This window comes from Hyaena hyaena, unplaced genomic scaffold, assembly GCF_003009895.1.
Source record: "Hyaena hyaena isolate Hyena2069 unplaced genomic scaffold, ASM300989v1 scaffold_106, whole genome shotgun sequence".
Lineage (NCBI taxonomy): Eukaryota > Metazoa > Chordata > Mammalia > Carnivora > Hyaenidae > Hyaena > Hyaena hyaena.
The window spans coordinates 3,480,818-3,499,816 of NW_024080738.1; the positions used below are offsets into that span (position 1 = coordinate 3,480,818).

The window sequence follows — 18,999 nt, forward strand, 5'->3', positions numbered from 1 at the left end:
CTATTGTAGGATTTTCAAAAATTGTTACCAACCTTCCTTTGCAGCAGTTTACTGGGCTGGCTGTTGGGTAGGGAGGGCTCAGACTAGCCTAACCCTGCTCCTGATGACCTTTTCCCCACTAGTCAGGTCCACATTCACTCATTCTGGCTAAGGAGGGGGTTTTCCCTTAGTCTGGGTCCCTCTGGGGTGATTATGACTTTATGGCATGATCTTATCTCCCACTGTCAATATCCGGTGTGGCTGGATCATGAATCTTCCCTTCCCTGGTTCACTTTTCCAGTTTCCTGAAGGCCAGGATTTCTCCCTAGCAACCTGGAAATTTCCCAGCATACAGGCTTTTTTTCTTTTCTTCTACAGTGAAGATGGAGGGCTGTCTGGGTGGCTCTGTTGGATGAGTGTTTGACTCTTGATTTCGGCTCAGGTCATGATCCCAGGGTCGTGGGATCGGGCCCCAGGTCAGGGCTCTGCACTGAGCGTGGAAGTTGCTTAAGATTCTCTCTCCCTTCTAGTCCCCTCTCCATTTGTGCACTCTCTCTCTCAAATTTAAAAAAAAAATATTTATAGTGGAGATAAATCGAACCCTTCATTTCTGAGGCTGATTATAGTTTTTCTGCTACAATATAGCCATTTCTTCCCCCAGCCTTCCACCCCACCTTCTTTCATGTATTTTGCCCTTTTCTTGGGATAATCCTTCAATATAATCCTTCAACATAATCCTTCTTATAGCTATAACAGGCTGTCTTTGCAATTTTTTTGGTATTACATTCGGGTGGCCACATATTAAAAATCTGACCATATAATAAATCAAATTATCATTGACTTAGTGAAGTTCACATAAAGGCAACTAGACTACCCTGTCAGCCTCCCAGCAATGGATCCGAACAGCTGATTCATCCTTCTCAGTGTAGCTGGGCACAGTTTCATAACTGCAGTAGGGTCTGGACACCCTACTCCTTGGGACAAAGTTAGTTACCTAAATGTGCAGTTTCCTGTGAGTACCCCTTGCCCCTTGTGGCCTCTGGCTGCACCTGCACCTGCTACAACTGGTGAGGAAGCACTAAGACCCTACAGTCCGAGCCGGCTGAGGGGCGTCCGTATTTTACCATCAGCATCAGAGAGTTAGTGGGAACCCACGTCCCGGTCTGGAAGCCTGCGGGAGCTCAGGCTTCAGATCCAGGACGGAAATAACTGACACTCACGGCAGACTGCACAAATTCTTTGATTTTAGTGTAAGTAAAAATTAGAGAATGAACCACAATAACTTGACCATGTTAACACATTTGTATTTATATGGGCTTTACTTATATTAAACGTGTGATGTGTTTTGATGGAGAACAGTTGCAGTTATGAAATACAAGTGGCAGCAAGAATTATTTTAGACGTGGATTGAAGGCTGAATGGTTCCAAATTATTTGCATAATTGGTTTCCCAGGGATAAGTTTCAATATCCAGCAAATATGAAGTATCCCAGGAAATATACAAAAAAACTAGACCCTGTTAGCTTTTGAAGAGTTCTCATGGGAAAATCACAAAGGCTATTAAGTTCTGCAAATAATTCCATTACACACAGATATTCCACTCATTGGCTAGATAAATATAAATTCACTGAGTGTTCTGGAGGGCTTTGGGGAAGGAAGCAGGCACTTAATACAATTATAAAACACACAACTCCTTGTCCAAGCTGAAGTTTTCTTTTACAGATAAATGGGCTTAAAAAATACCTTGCCAAAAACTCAATTCCCAAAACCACAGAAGAAGATTCTGCTTTGTACTGCTTTTTGTAATGTGCTTAATTTTGGCCCTTACAGGAATCATCTTTTATTCTTACCAGTTATTACTTTTCTATATTTTAAGTGATTTGTACTATAATGCTCTTTATTATTAATGGTAGTTTTAAAACATTTCCATTTCTCTCTTTTCTTTCTTTTTTTCTAAGGCATAATACTGACAATTCTTATGAAAGACAATCCAAACGTTGGAAAAACAAATATCTGTAGTAGAAGTTCACTTAGCGTATTCAAGGGATCCTGTAATTGGTGTAGGCAACATTGGGCTTACTGTAAAAAGAGCATTGGGCATTTAGTGATTACAGTTTAAAACACTTCATTGCTGTTAACATTTTAACAGTATTTTTGTGTTGCCATTTATTTCGTTGCAAAGTATTCAATCATCCCAAACAACTTCATATATGTGATCTCCGGCCTTTTATTTTTACTCAATCAAATCCTTAAAGGGATCTTTTAAAATATCTTAAATGTCAGTGTTGAACCTTTACTGAGAGAATCAAAGCACAGATTGTCATCACATTATTCAATGCGATGCTTTTGATCTTTTGAAGGGAGTTCTTTCCTTCCTCCAAAAGCCTTAACATTTCATAAAGAAGGGATACTGCATCAGTGCTGGCTTTCGGGGGAACAAGAATGCTAATTACATAGTGAAAATGGCAATGGCTTCAAAACTAAAAGGGAAGCGCGACAGGGGGAAGGATAAAGAAATCTCAGAGGAAGGAAGAAACCTCCTCCATGAAAGGAAGGAAAGAAGTAGATATCATTGCTAGAGCAGGGTTGTTGTTTTTTTTAATTCTGCTTTTTAGTAAAACACAATACTGAAAAAAACCACATCCACACAAATATCAGGGGAAAGGTAATAAAATGTACTTGAAAGACAGGGAAGAAAGCAAAACTATTTAAAAGTTTGCAAATTCAATATTCTGAATGAGCAAAATTAAATCAGAGAAGGGCTCACATTAGGAGAGTTTGTTTGGTCAACTTTAGTTCAAGAGAGAAGCAGCAGTCTTTATTTAAAAAGTTTCTGTATAATCTTTCTGGTAAAAAACTATAGAAAACACTGTGAATTTCTGTTTTTAAATGTCTTATTAAAATCAAAATAGCTACCATAATTTGTCTTTTGTTCTTAACATCAAAGGATATGGCAACAGGGAGAACCAGACAATGAGAGAAACTTTTAACCTGTGGGTAATAGTTTCTGAATTTACCAGGAAACAGTCGAATCAATTCCAGGAAAGATCCTAAGGAAACATATTAACCATTGAACTAGCGTCAAATTAACTCCCGCAATACTATGTTTAGACAAATAACCATTCTGTTGACCTTCTTGAAAATCTCCATGTGAACCATTTCAGTTAAAACTGTATTGAGGGCCATCTCTTTTCTAGAAATGAGATCTTTGGTTGTTTTTATATGCACATGCGGCTGTCTGTGCGCAAGATAATAGTAGTATTTATAGTTTCCTGGCAAATTGCACATTTCTAAAGCCATCACAGTGGGACTGATTGAACATTTAAGTCCTATTCATCATTTGGCCTAGGGCTAGTAAAGACACCTGTTTTCTTTCTTTTGTTATTGCTATCATGGCTACAAGAAATGGAAGAGTTTCAAAGAATCACCGCTCACTTGTTTTCAAATCAATACAATTATGTAAATTTCAGATTTGTAAAACATTTGCATCTTTGAAGATATTTTTTTCTTTTTTCTTTTTAAAGGACTAAATTGATTTCTAAGTCAAAACTAAATAGATATTTTCAAAATAGTAGCAGAAATCAAATTTCCAACTTCAAAAATCTAAATGTCATTACATTTTGCCTTTATTGTTACTTTATTATCTCTCAGTCTAGGACTATTTTAGCCCTTAGCACCAATTTGTGTGAGGAAAGACTCCATGATTTTCAGACAGGTCCATTTCCATTTTTAAAGTTGACCTTGAAGTTGGTTCCTGGAAAAGACTTAGAGGTATGAGGACTTGATAAAGTAGTGGTGTGCTGCCTATAGAACTAAATCCCTTCATATTGAGCCTAGAATTGGTCCTTCTTATCACAAATGCTATGTATGCAGTAGCGTGGAAGCAGATTTTCAGTTGACCTCTATTCATACTGTTCAAACATTGTGGATGCTTGTGGGAAGAGGTATTGAGGAAGTCCATGGACTGGAACAAGAGTTTATGTGCTATATCCCTTTCTTGGAATAAAGTGGGCATGTCTTCCATTAAGAGGAAAAGAATATGCAGAGCAACCCACATCCCTGCAATGTGTCTTCTCCGTGTAGATTTCTGAAGGACGCTTCCATCAGATTATTGATCTGAAATATTTTGCATGAGATCCACCATCAGAATGATCTATAACTTGTGGGGTTCTTTCAGATGATAAAGATTAGATTCCACTGTCAGTGCTCTGGAGAGATGTTTAAATTGTGATTCCCAGATATACCTGGTGTGTTTTTGGTCCAGGAGAGAACCTAATGCAAATATGGATTCCTTCAGTCTGAAGGATGAGCCATAGTTCAGCGTAACCTGCTTGAGAGCAGGGAGGGTATCTTGGTTTCTGTGTAATGTCTCAAAGTGACTAATTGTAGGTGAACATTTAGTAAATGTTAACAGAGGGAATGAACTGGAACAAGTAAAACCATCATTAAAACATAATTACGTATTTTAATGCTTCCTAGTTCATATGCTAGGAGAGCTTAGTAGGCTTAATATATATTTTTGTGTTTTGGGTTTACTACGGAATATCAACAAGACCTTGTTTTAATTAGGGTCAGAAGCTACTGAGCATCTAAGGAGCTATAACAGCTATATCCTGTCTATGGGAAGTTATTTTATGTAATTGGATCTGATAATACCAGCATAATTCTCTAAAAACAAAATATTGGGGGGAAAGGGTCTGCTTTATTGAACAATAAAGCTCTTTGCGTGATTCTTTTTCCACTAAAAAGAATTTTTATGATTAATGTATATTAAATCACATATTAAGTAAACAGATATAAAGGAAATGATGCCAAAATCCAAGCACTTTATACTTAAAAAAGCTGTATCTGCCTATTTCCCACAGACTTTCTGTTTTCAAGGGGAGGAAGGAAAAGAAGAAAGAGAGAAAGAGAGAAGGAAATGGGAGGAGAGGAAGAAACTTCTTTATTAGGAAAGGATAGACATGTTCTGTATTTTATAAGCCCTCCAATTTATATATGGCAATCTCATTAGAAAAACTTATTGTGGAGTGAAATTTGGTATAAAGCCAGTGTCGCCCCAAAGCTCAAAACAGACATGTTGTAATGATGTTCTGTTGATTACTATATTCAATGATAGAGACGCCCAAGATTGCGCCATAGTCGGGCTCTGAAGCACCCACACTACTAAAGTAACATAAAGTCAGTTGAGACTACTTGCTTAACAATCTAAGTGAATTGAACCCAATGCTAAATCATGAGAAGTCCACACACCATTTGAGGCTGCTTCACTCATGCTAATTCCTATCCTAGTTCTGAGGTAACTAATGAAGTAGTCAAGCATCTGCAGAGTGCAAAGCAAAAGAAAGGGGGACAATTAAGGAAGCACTGATGTTTATTTGACAAATGAATTCCTGGGCTCTCCAGTACTTTCTAGAAGTCCTGTGGGGGGCACCTTTGAGTAACAGGTGATATTTGTAAATTCCCCAATGGAAGGGGACTACGGTCTACCATAGTCTTTGAAAGACTTTGAATGTGACGTGCAGAGCTGCCCAAAAGAAGAGGGGCGAGGATTAGACACTTCACCTCTCTCTCAGCACCAATGTCGATTCTTTTTTTCAATAAAGAGATGACGGGCACTCACAGACACCAGATCAGATCCACTCCACTGGGATGTCCAGCGTGGCCAGGCTACAGATGCAAAGAAAGGGGATTCCAGACAACACTTGAGGGTTACTTAGTCTTTAGGCACGGTTCTTTTTCTCCCGACCTTATTTTTGCTTGAAATACATTTACTAGCTTTTGGAAGATTGGTCATTAGACTACTGACATTTTCCTTCCCTTTCCAACTGAAATCTCTGCCATTTGGTAAAAGTACATTTTTTTTTTTTTCCAGAAAGGCAATGGGAGCCTTGCCAAGCAAGCTCCCTAAGTTTCTTGGTTTTTAACACTGTGAGCAGCGTGACACATTATATTTTCAGATGCTGGGAAGGATCTCACTGCATCAGCTCACTGACCTGGGGATGTCAGAGAATGCTGCTCTCCTGTTGGATCAAAGAAGAAGCAGGCACCTCCAAGACCATCTCTGGAATGACAGTGGCAGAGTCCCTTGCTTTAGACCAGATGCTGATTAACAAGTTAATGAAATGTCCTATGGCCAATTTAAGTTCTGGACACTGTTGCGCGAGTGTGCCATTCTGACGGTTAACCTCGTCTATCACCCGGCAAAATGTTCTTTTGTTGTTCTATAAAGTGTGGAGAGGAGGCACTTTGGTTAAAAACATTACATTAATAAATATCACTTTCTCCCTCCACCACCTGTAATGATATTTCTCATTATCATTTATGGGTTCAATACTGCAAATATCTAGGCTCAGTTCTTAGAGAACATTGTCTTATAAGTGTGACTCTAACGCTATAGCATTTCTTCATCATCAACACGCCACTAACCCTCTCGTTTCCCACAGATGTTGAGCACCAGTTAGGTATACCATCATGCAAGAACTCGACTACTCACTATATAACAGCAAAGTCTTTCATCAACAATCTCTTCCAGACCGAACATAGTCTTTGGTTTAATTTAAAATTAAATAAGCAAATAAAACAAGGACACCATAATTCAAATCCAAACTAGTGACTTACTTCCCTCTCTCTTTCCTTCCATTCCCTCCCATGTAGTAGAAAAGGTGAATTATGGGTTTAGTTATCCCTGGTCATAATTCTACACTGTCTTCACCTATTAGAAAACTTGTCATAGTAAACAGTGTGTTTATCAGTCTTTCAGACTAGCAATGAAAACCTTCGTATTAATGGACTGTTAGATCATGAAAAAATGATGTGATAATCGCACCTTCAAGGTTTATACTAAGATAGCAACAATAGACTCCTCTTGAACTTCCGAAGGAGTCTGTAGCACCTTTGAATAGATTTGTCTCCACTGCGTGGAGAAAATGCCTAAAATGTGCCGTACATTCCTCGCAGTCCATCTCTGGCTCTGTGCACGTTGCCTTCCGGGCAAGAGGAAAGATGTGGTCTGCGGTCTGATTTTGTTCTTTGATGCATGAAAGAGTAGACAGAATTCAAATCGAAGTTCCTTAGCACAGTCGGGTCCTCTGAGCAGCTTCATAACAGAAGTCCCCAATTCTCTGCTGTTTACAGAAGCATTTGGGTTTCCATCGTCTTTCTGAGGCACTTGAGGAAAAGGCTGAAGCCCCCCTGTGGTCATCAGACCTCTGAACTGTCGCTGTGGTGGCTCTGCGGGGGCATCACGGGCTTGCTGCTGCCCGAGCCCTTTAGAGAGTCCTTCCTCCTGGCCCCCTTCCTGCTCTTGCACATCATCACTGTGACGGCCGCAAGGCAGAGGGCGAGGAGCCCCAGCGCGATGCCTCCCACCACCGTGACCAGGCTGACGTCGGCGGCGCTGGGACGGTTGAGCTCCCGGGGGAGGACGCCATCGGGAGGAACTCTCCCTGGGGGGCTCTGCTTCTTGCTGCCGCGGTCCAGGGCGATGTGCTGGATGTTGGTTCCTCGGTTGTTTTCAGCGCCTATTTCCCAGGCCAGCGGGGGTGGGCTCCTGACCTCCCTCTTCGTCCGGCCCTGGGTGACTGCCCGGGGCTTCCCCGAACTCCCCACAGAGTGGTGCCGGGACTCCACGCTCCTCTTGCCAATACCTCGATTGGCGTTGTCTTTCGATCTCACCGTGTAGATGGTGTGTATGTACCACTCTCGGCCCAGAGCCACCTAGAAAACGCAGCTCCATTGGTTAGAAAATTAAATACCGCACCAACCTAATGTGTGACCATTGCAAGAGAAGTTAATGGCAGAGACAACAACTGATGATGAACTCTAGTCCAGAGAAGTAACCTACTTACTATTTTTGCACGTGTAGTACACGCAAGGCTTTGTGTAAAGCACTCTAAGATACTTTGTGCAACTCTTGAGGGAGTGTGTTCCGGTAGATATTTGGCCATCTGTGACTTGTAGCCATAGAATGTGGGAGCTGTAAAGCGCTTTAAATATCACACAGCTTAACTTATCCATCTAAACAATGAGTCAACAAGAATGCACAGCAGTAACTTGCCCCGACACTCAACTAGTTAGTGGCAGAGGCAGGACTAGAACTCAGACCTCCTGACCCTCAGGACTCTCTTCCGGTATGTCTTGTTCCATATTTACCTACAAGACCATAGAAGAGGTCAGTTTTTCTGCTTTTCCAGGGCCTGTGAAAAGAAAGGCTTTTCTGACGGCTCTTTGAAGCCTTCAGGATTTAGAAGGGGTCAAATGCTTTGAGAGTTTAACAGTAAAAATAATTTTAGAAAAGTATTCAGAACCACAAATATACTTCCTTAAGATTCTTTCTTTAGGTTGAATAAAGACAATGTGTTTCTGCAGCCCATCCTGTCTGGACAATTTTTAGCAAATTTCCTAAAAGCTGTACTTGCTCGCCCAAGGATTCACAGTAGGAACACATCTCTGAATTTGTCTCATTTGTCTGCTCAGTGTTATGGTCCTGTGGGTTTCTTTTTACCATCTACTTCTAGGTTAGGATATCCAGTCTTTGGGGAGGTATAAAGTCTTCGGGGAGTGGAGATTCATGACCTGTGCACACTTGTTTTTTAGAATCCAGCATTTCATATAAGATCACTCTAATAAAGATGGTCACGGAAAGTCAACAGGAGGGAAGTTCTGAATAAGAAAAACAGAGTTCCGGACCATCAGACTTAGATTTATATTCTGGGCTGAATAAGGGTCTCCTTTACACATAGACTTAAAGTAATATTAAGGCATTAATAAAAATAAGAATAATGGGAGTTTACAGAACGTTCACCACGTGCCCAATACGGTCTCGTGTGGCTTACCTACATAACAGTCTTCAATGTTACTATGACTTACACAATATCACTTTTACTGTCATTTAATAGAAGACATCTAGAGTGTTCCGATATGAAATAACTTGCACGTGCTCACGGACCTGTTGTGAGTGGCTGGTTATTGGCCCACCTGAAAGAGTGGCGTTGAGTCGACTTTAAACCCATCGGATCCAGGCTGATTCACTAAGAGAATAGCTTCAGGGTCATCCACTGCGAGTCTGGCATTAAACAGGACATTTCCAAAACTGGTGGCTTGTGTCTCTGGCTGAGCTTTGTCCTTTAAGCAATAAGAAAATGAGGAGTGCTGTAGCTAAGGCCAACTTTTGCAAGTACAGAATGTTTCTTTAGTTTTGTGCGAGTCCAAGTTACCATAAAATGTCACCACCGAGTTTCATTTGAAAAAGACGCCATTGTTTTTCGATATTAGACAAAAACACTCAACTTTGACTACCTACCCAGTTCATTGCTTGGGTCCAAGCACTTACCACAATTTTAAATCTATATAAGAGTGAAGGAGAATCAGCTAAGCAGCCATATTCTGCATTCGTGGGACTGTATTTGGGGACATAGCCATCGGCTCCGGTGCACAGGAACACCTTTTCAATGCTGCAGTAAAAGGAATCCCCTAGATTCTGGACAGGATCTACCATGACTCGACCATAAATTATATCACCTGAAACAGAGATGTGGCAATGTTATTTCTGTTACATGGTACGGTGTGTCTGTGACACTGCCAATAATTTGTGACAATAATGCCACCAGCGAGGATTTCCTTCTTTTCCCAATCTGGCATCAAATGTTGGAAGACCTTCAGGATCTCACACACTCCCAGGTTAAAACTACTTTGACAACAGACCACAAGTGACTGAAGATTTATTGACCCTCATATGCTCAGCTGGTAGTGGGAATAACCTCAAGACTTGGTTTATTAACTATATTAAATATAGTTTAATATTAAAAATATGTCACTGTGGTTAAAGCCTGCCTTATATAAATAAATTACTTGGCAAGAGAAGACTAATAAAGCATATAAAAAAGAAAATATCAGTAAAAGGCTGGGTTAGTTTTATTTGCTTTTGAAAGGGAGTTTACGGAAATTCCCTGTTAGTGAACTCCTACCATGTGTGTTAGGCATTTTGTTAGGTGTTAGAAATACACCACTGAACAAGAAAGATATACGCCTTGCCCATGAGGCATTTACAATCTCAAGTAGCTGTAGTATTTGAGTCTATGCACCTTGAGAAAAGACTAACGAAAAAAAAACCCCCAGATTTGTTCCAAAAGTCACTTAGGTCAGGGAAATAGAAATAAAGAAATTCTTTCTTTTTCCAGAAGAAAAGCCGCCTAATAACATATATACAATTTCCTACCCCATCCCTGTTGCAGCGGTAAGGACCCAGTTACGTTCTCAAAACCATCCCAGGGGTTACAATTTCCCCTCTCAAACATGATCCCAGTGGAGCAAAGCCCCACAGACGCAATGGCAAACGGAGCAGCTGTCTCATTTGTGAAATGATACCTTCTGCAAAAGCCACGTCACTCTCTTGCCCAAATCCCATGGATCCTTCAGACAACCAGAGGCTCTTCTTGGAGAGTAGGTACATCTGGGTGTTCAGGCTGAACTCGGCTGCTACCGGGTCGCTGACCTAAAACCAAGCGTAAAAGCCCTTTAATGTGTTGTTGATTGTTCTGGTGGTTAATCAGTACATTATTCTCTCTCTCTCTCTCTCTCTCTCTCTCTCTCCACACACATACACACACACACACAGCTGCGTACACGGACATGTAGAATGCTAAAGACTGCACTGCAATTTTCACAGCCAACCAAACTAATGAAGGCAATTGTAGCGTTGGCTCTGTCTTTCTTGAGAAGGCAAACCTGGTGAAGTGAAATGTTTTAGCTGTGACTAAACAGCGTTGCTTGAGTCCTTTTCCATTGGTTTCCCAGGGTGTATCATGGTCCGTGGAAGGCCAGCTCTTAGTAGAAGTTCTTGGACAAAAAGTGCCATCACCTTTCTTTTAAAAGATAATGGCAGTTAGGCACTTGGAGGTGGCATGAACTACAGAGTATTTATTTTCCTTGAAGGTCAAGAATAAGACAAAGAAGTGCAGGGAAACTCTGGGGAAAATTCTCAAATCTCCAAAGCAGCAAAGTCCAGGAGGAGACAACATCACATAAGAAAAACAACAAAGAAAAAAAAACCCCCAAAACCAAAAACCCTTGCATACTCTTTTTTAAAAAAATTTTAATGTTTATTTATTTTTGAGAGAGAGAGAGAGAGAGAGAGAGAGAGAGAACTTGTGTGAGCAGGAGAGGGGCAGAGAGAGAGGGAGACAGAGAATCTAAAGCAGGCCCCGAGCTGTCAGCCCAGAGCCTGATGTGGGGCTCAAACTCACAAACCGTGAGATCATGACCTGAGCTAAAGTTGGACGCTCAACTGACTGAGCCACCCAGGTGCCCCAGTCCTTGCATACTCTTAAACAACAGATTGTATATCGGAACCAATGCCAGATAAAGGGCAGCTCTTTCCTCCTTTCTTCCTTTCTTGCTTCCTTCCTATCTGACTTCCTTTTTCTCAGCATGCGGGAATTAAACTCATTGGGTGAATTTATTTATTTATTTTTTTACTGATAAAAGCAAACCATGACCTTAATAGAATGGGATTCTATAAGCCGGGGGAAAATAACTCCAAGAGACACACCTGTTGGAATCGTATGTCAAGGTCAAAGGTGACAGGCTCTCTGGGGTTGCAGGTGACTGGCAGGCGATACTCTTGTGTCGATGGAGTGGTGCATGGCAGCAGTTTTACGGTGTAGGTACCTGAATAGTCACGCACCTTTGAGGAGAAGAGAGGACATTTATGTTTTTCATTTAAGAATCTGAGGTGTAGGCAAACCATAAGAGACACCTAAATACAGAGAACAAACAGAGAGCTGATGGGGCGGGCCGGGGAGAGGGGAAAACGAGTGATGGACCCTGAGGAGGGCACTTGTTGGGATGAGTACTGGGTGTTGTATGTAAGCGATGATGAGTCACAGGAATCTACCCCCAAAACCAAGAGCAGTGTACACACTGCGTGTTAGCCAACTTGACAGTAAACTACATTAAAAAAAAAAAAAAAAGAATCTGAGGTGTAATCAAAGGCGGCAGAAAAGTAAACTTAAGCACAGGCCTGAGTCACTTACTGCAAAGTCAGACACAAAGCTCCATTGCTGCACTGGCTGGTTGTAGGTGGGTTCGCTCCTTATGAGGCGCAGGGAAAAGGTCAGGCCTGGGTGATCCACCGACATGATCATTGAGCTCGTGAAGGATGCTAGAAAGTGCCAATTATAATAACGGTACAGTAGTTAAAAAGTGTGTAACAGCTTAGAGTTTTCCAGGTGCTTACCGTACATCGCTTGCTTTTGTTTTTAACACCAAGCCTTCAAGGTCACAGTGGTGGTGGTATGATTATCCTCATTTTGTCCCAGGGAAACTGGGCCGAGGCTGATCATAGTGACTCTCCCAACATCACACAGCCAGTCTGTGTGCCCTCTGAATCCGAATTCAGTGCTTTTTCCACTCTATAGTTCTGTCAAAAGAGAACTGTGCAGAAATGCTCACCAGTTCAGGGCTACTTCCAGGGAGGCTCAACAGTGTAGTAAAAGCTGATGTGAATGCATTTATTGTGCACCAGGGCTCCGAGCTGAGCTTGGGTCTATTAGCATCCACACAGCTGGGCAAACCCAATTTATAAGTGGAATCTAATTTTACTTAGATTGCCAGCAATTGTGCCTAAACAAAGATTCAGTTTATTACAAAGGTAGGCATGTGGAAGGGACCTATAAAGACCAAGAAATCTTAATTTCCAGAACTGTCAACTATAAGAGAGCAAAATGATTCTTTTTGGGTCTATATTTCTTGTGGCTCAGATTCATAAAACTATAATGAACCCTCTTTCTCTTATGAATTTCAGGCCTATTCTCTCCTTTGTTTAGAGCTCAAACCCAGAGAAAGGAAGGATGGAGAAGACGGTGAGTGAACTATTTTCCCCTTCCAATCTGACAACAGCTGGCAAAGGGGCACAATATGCAAAACCAATTTAGTGATAATGGAGAGTCAAATAAAAAATGATCTCTCTAATGAAATGTCTTTTTATATAAAAAAAGTGTGGACATAGGACTTCAGTGACTGCCTCCTCGCTGATAATTCAAACCACAGTCTGCTGTCACAGTGAGTAAAATGACATAGCCAGTCCTTCTTAAAGGTAATTAGTTGCCATGTCTGAAATGTAAGTATCCTAGGGAAGTACCACGTCTGCCTCTATTACAAATGTTTCCTACAGTATCTAGGAAAGAATTGTGAACAGAGAAGGACTTGCCGAACAAACGACCTAAAATTCGACATCTTCTACAATGGAGTTGAAGTAGAGAAGGGGATTGTTGTTGCTGGGCTCTTTACCCAGGGCAAACTCCACTGAAAATGGACTCAGTAGCATTTTCTTTTAAATTTATGTTAGTCTACCCCAATGTTCATAGCAGCACTCTCAACAATAGCCAAAACATGGAAAGAGCCTAAGTGTCCATCAACGGACGAATGGATCAAGAAGATGTGGTTTATCTATACGATGGAATACTCCATGGCAATGAGAAAGAATGAAATCTGGCCATGTGTAGCTACATGGATGGACCTTGAGGGTGTTATGCTGAGCGAAATAAGTCAGGCAAAGAAGGACAAATACCATATGTTTGCACATATAGGAGGATTAGGAGGAACTTAACGGAGGACCGTGGGGGAGAAGAAGAGGGGAAATAGTGGGGGAGAGGGAGAGAGGCAAACCATGAGAGACTCTTGAATGCTGAGAACAAACTGAGGACTGACGGGTGTGGGGGGAAGACGGGAGATGGACACGGTGGAGGGCACTTGTGGGGATGAGCACTGGGTGTTATATGGAAACCACTTGACAATAAACTATTTGTAAAAAAAAAATAAATAAATTCACGTTAGTCATTTTGTCTTTCTCTAAACGTCTGCGTAGCTAAGGATGATTTTGCAGCTGCTGAGAGGGAGCTGAGCAATTCTCGTGCACTCCTGCAGGGAAGTCATGGTGACAATTCATTTGGAATGAGGGGTTCAGAGCTCACAGACAAGGATGCTGAAGCACGCGCGGCTGTGGGAGATTTGTCTCCCACCATCCGGGGCATGGCTTTCAGTGGGTAACAGGTCTTACCCGGGTGGGAGAGCACAAACAAGCCATGAAACTGAGCCTCCGTCTTGAAGTTCACGACCAAGCGGCCCTCTTCACCGATGCGCATGCTGGTGGGATAGAGAGAACCTATGGGGGGAGAGTGCACAAGAGTGGAAATATGGGTGACCTGGGTCTTCTGGTCCCCAGGATTTCTTCCAAGTGTGAATTCAGATTCATCTTGTCTTTAAGCATTTTGGCCAAAGGGTGCTGTCAGAAAGATTCCGAGTGATAAGAGACTCAAAGGTATTTGGGGCTCCTGGGTGGATCAGTTGGTTAAGTGCCCAACTTTGGCTCAGGTCATGATCTCATGGTTCTGAGCCCCGCGTCGGGCTCTGTGCTGACAGCTCAGAGCCTGGAGCCTGCAGCTTGCTTTGGATTCTGTGTCTTGCTCTCTCTCTGACCCTCCCCTGCTCTCTCTCTCTCTCTCTCAGAATTAAATAAAACATTAAAAAATGTATTTTGTTTGTTTGTTTGGTTTCGTTTTCTAACAAGAAAGCGTGTCTAGAAGGGAGGCAATATAGAATCAGGGAACATGAGAGAGGTCAGTAGGAAATATCCAGATTGATTATAATAGGTCAAGATTCTCCCACCCACCCCGAAAGCATTAGTGTACATAAATGAAACTGTAAATTGAGAGACACAGTAAAATTGTGAAATGTTGAAGATTTGGACACAGAAGTGGGTTTGTGTGTTCCAGAATGATTCCGAATTTTACAGGCTTAATAAAAACTCTGGAGCTTTCCCGAGGCTGTTGGCAATTTGACCGAAGTTGCTTCCGGATAGAGGAAAGAGACGCCTGGGGGCTCAGTTCCTTGAGGTTGTTTGTTCCAGATGCTGAATGAGACTTCGGCTTAGGTCTGATCTCATGGTTCTTGAGTTTGAGCCCTGCATCAGGCTCCGTGCTGACAGCTCAGAGCCTGGAGCCTGCCTCGAATTCTGTGTCTCCTTCTCTCTCTGCCCCTCCCCTGCTCACAGTCTGTCTCTGTCTCTCAAAAATAAAATAAAAACATTAAAAATTTTAAAAAGAAAAGAAGAAAACATGAGATCCTTACATGGTACTTGAGAACCCTTGCATGGACCCACATTAAAATTTACTTAAATACACGTTTTCTAAGGCAAAATATAGAATTAAAACATGAAAATGTAAAATAATCTGGAATGACTACTCAGGGTGCTCATATCACCTTTCACATAGCTTTAAGGCAATTTTAATGTGTGTAAGATAGCAAAGCTTGATGCAACATCAGTAGTATTTCCCGTCTGGCTCATAATGAGTAATGCAGGCATGATGCTCAGCTAGGCGTGGGGCCAGGGCAGCAGCGTGTGCCTGAAATGAAACAGTGCTCATTCTACCCATAGATAGTTAGCTTTATGCTCGGGACTTTGAATTATAATTCTGACATGGAGATTGAAACCAAGATTTGCAGATGCTAACGGGCTCAGTAAGTAGTTGTTCTTACTACCACTGTTCCAAGATGTTAAGCTAAAATATTATAGAATAATAGAATTTTAAAATGAAAAGAATATTAGAATTCTACCTTATCTTTCAGAAGAAACAAAGGTTAAGGAGTATGTTCAAGATCACAGAGCTAGTTAGCTGTGAGCCAGAACAAGGATCCAGGGATATTACTGCTTCCTTCCTCCCTCCCTCCCTCCCTTCTTTCCTCTTTCTCTCTCTCTTCCTTTCTCTCTCTCTCTCCTTTCCTTCCTTCCTTCCTCTCTCTCTCTCTCTCCCTCCTTTTCTTCCTTCATTCTTCTCTCTATCCCTTCCCTTCCCTTCCCTTCCCTTCCCTCCCTCCCCTCCCCTCCCTTCCCTTCCTTTCCCTTCCCTTCCTTCTCTTCTCTTCAGTAGGCTCCATGCCCTGTGTGGAGCCCAACACAGGACTTGAACTCATGACCCTGAGATCAAGACCTGAGCTGAGATCAAGAGTCAGACACAACCAATTGAGCCATCGAGGCACCCTCTAAGCCATCCAGATGCCATTTCTTATTTTCAGTTGGAGCTTCCTCTATGCATTTTCTAGAGTCTAGGAAACATGTTGATTGTGTTGTGTAATGTACAAATGATTAATCACCTAAAATGAACTGTAAGGATTAAAAATCCATAAAATGTGTAAGTTATATTTAACAGTCACATATTATGCAAAACTTGAAGGGTTGATATGATTTAGTTAGTTTTTCCATGACAAATGGAAATAATCTTAAAATATTTAACACAAAAATATATTGAAGGTCACTTCTATTAGTTTTAGTATAGTAAAAAAAATCCTGTTAAGTAATTCATAGGCAAGAAAACTAGTTTTCCGGATTATTAGCCCACCTTGGAGTTCCGCTTCTGGTGGGCTGCCGATTCCGTCGTTCCACAAGATGGCAGTGTCATACACAAAAGTCAGACGGAGCTCTGACTTCAAGTCAAAATGCTGCCAGCCTCCTACCCCAACCGGGGAATGGAACACGTAGGAAACATACAGAGGCACTCGAAGAGTCACATACGACTGTACTAGATTTAGGACCTAAGACAACAAAATTGTATCTGTCAATATGATTCAGTGTTAACCAGAGGAGTCTAATTTTGTACAAGCCATTTTCTCCATTCACTTAGCTAAAGATTTTGAGTAGCCACTGAGGAAAGGAAGTGACAGTATTTATACTACTGCCCTCTCACTTAATTCTGGAGCAACTAAATAGTTGTTACTCTAGTATCTTCCTTTGCAACAAAGGATATGAGGCAGAAATCTTGAAGTGCATTCCATTGTTTTGAGCGTATTAGACTTACACAGTCTTTTCTGTTTTATAAGAGCTCTATTAAGATACAGTTCACACACCATACAACTCACCTATTAAAGTGGACAAACCAACAGTATTGAACATATTCAGGGAGAGGTGTAATTTTCAACACAGTTAATTTTAGGATGTTTTCATCACCTCTAAAGGGAATCCCAAACCCATTAGAAGTTATTCTTTTATTCCCTCCTCCTACCAGTCTATGTCAGCCACTGGCCCTATTTCCTGTCTCTATGTATTTGCCAATCATGGACTTTTCATATAAATAGAAGAATACAATATGTGGTCTTTTGTGACAGGTTTCTTTCACTTATGTTTTCAAGGTGCATCCATGTTGCTACATATTTCAGTACTTTTATTTCTGAATAGCATACCATTGCATGCATAAGCCATGGGTATTTAGCTGTTCATCAGCTGATGGACATGTGGGTTCTTTCCTGTTTTGAGCTATTATGAATAATACTGCTATAAGATATTTTTAAATTACTATATAAAGGAAGATAAAGCAGGAAAGACCTAGAAGCAAATATGTTCAGTAATGACACTTAATAGGTCTCAAAAATAATGAGTTGAAATGAAGTGAACTGCTTAAAATTTTATACTTTTCTCCTTCAGGTATTTTGCAGGTGGGTTAGGAGTAGTGGAGGATATACTAATATTCATTTATTGAGCTCGTAGGTTCACAATAAAAGCCATTTGATACTTTTACTCTCCCTCATAATTATATTTATATGTATGTGTGGATGGCTGGATGGAGAGATGTTTGGATGGATGGAGGATGGATGGAGGATGGATGGATGGATGGATGGATGGATGGATGGATGGATGGAAGATGGATGGATGGATGAGTCGGATGGATGGGTGGATGCATGGATGGATCAATTGATAGATGATGCATAGAAAAAGAGAGAGAGGAAAGTTACGGCTCAAAGAAATAAACCAAATTTCTCACAGATTCTTTAAGCCTGCTCTGTGGCCCCTGCCATTATTAGACCCCAGCCTTTGACCTGTGCTTCTCTCCTCGATCACACCTCATCACATTCATAACAAAGCTGAGGGCAGTCCTATGGCCACCTAACCGGTGTTATCATACTTCATTCTCAAAATAGCTGTGCTGAATAACTGGGCAAATAAAACTATGCTCTTCTACACAAGAAGAAATGGACTTAAGTCAGATCATACTCTTGAGCAGTTCCAGGTGGGCTTTCTGACACCATTCTAATTCTCCTTCCACAATGAACAGCAACAGGGATTAACTTGTGTTGGTGAATAATATACATCATGAGAGCAATAATTCATCACTTTATCATAGCCTAAAAAATAAACTCCTTAAATCACAAAATTGATGACCCGAATTGCCAGCAAAAATACGTAGAAAGAAAAACCATCATCCAAGCAAATGATTTGACTCCTAGCTGTGTAGTAGTTAGCATTTCCCATCAGCTGCTAACCCAGCCTGCAGAAGACGGGCTTTGCAACCAAAGTCTTTTGAGGTTATTTTTGTTAAGTGTCGATATTATTGCGGTGAATGAGAACTGACTCTTGTAGTATAATTGTAACACTCAGTGTAAAGGAGAGCGATTAAGTCAATGTATATTCCACTGGAAACTAAGATTAATATTTCATCCCGTGGAGGTCATTGTTTTAACAAGTTAGAATCTTTAGCCAAGGGATTAGTAGTATTAGCAGTCTACACATCCGTGAACACTTAGAAGAAAGAGGCCTAAGCTTGTGTCCACAAACAAGATTTTCTGAAGTCCTATGGTATCAGAGATGCACAAGGGAGACCCTGGAATGAGGTAGGGTCAATACTGGTCCACAGATTCCTTAGGATTTAGGACAATTTTATGAGATATTTACAATAATAGAACTATAAATTATCAAAATGACCAATAAGAGAAAAACAGTTATGATTACCCACAAGGTAAAATATTCTATCGCCATCAAAAGTCATGTAGCTGAAGACTTTCCTTGTCCTGAGTAAATGGTCGCAATGTGAAGCTTCAAAGCAACATACAAGATGGTATAAATATTACATTGCTACTATTGAAAATGTGTATGTATATTGGAAAGAACTAGAAAATTTGGGTGTGCACATGATAATGGAGTAATGAATAAGATTTTTTTTTACATTCTTTTAGTTTCCCAGCTTTCCACAGT

The 18,999-nt window shown here is 41.0% G+C and overlaps 1 protein-coding gene across 1 annotated transcript in view; it reads right to left on the bottom strand.

Moving 5' to 3' along the window:
* Positions 1 to 1,283: 1,283 nt before the first annotated feature.
* The window catches only part of FREM2 (FRAS1 related extracellular matrix 2), a 162,333-nt gene continuing 144,617 nt past the window's right edge, over positions 1,284 to 18,999 (bottom strand). The window contains exons 17-24 of the mRNA XM_039236089.1: positions 16,376 to 16,568; positions 14,038 to 14,142; positions 12,014 to 12,141; positions 11,530 to 11,664; positions 10,347 to 10,473; positions 9,313 to 9,500; positions 8,958 to 9,104; positions 1,284 to 7,697 (exon numbers count right to left, since the gene is read on the bottom strand). Of these exons, the coding sequence (XP_039092020.1) occupies positions 7,182 to 7,697; positions 8,958 to 9,104; positions 9,313 to 9,500; positions 10,347 to 10,473; positions 11,530 to 11,664; positions 12,014 to 12,141; positions 14,038 to 14,142; positions 16,376 to 16,568 (1,539 nt within the window). The 3' untranslated portion in view covers positions 1,284 to 7,181. The remainder of the gene's footprint in view (positions 7,698 to 8,957; positions 9,105 to 9,312; positions 9,501 to 10,346; positions 10,474 to 11,529; positions 11,665 to 12,013; positions 12,142 to 14,037; positions 14,143 to 16,375; positions 16,569 to 18,999) is intronic.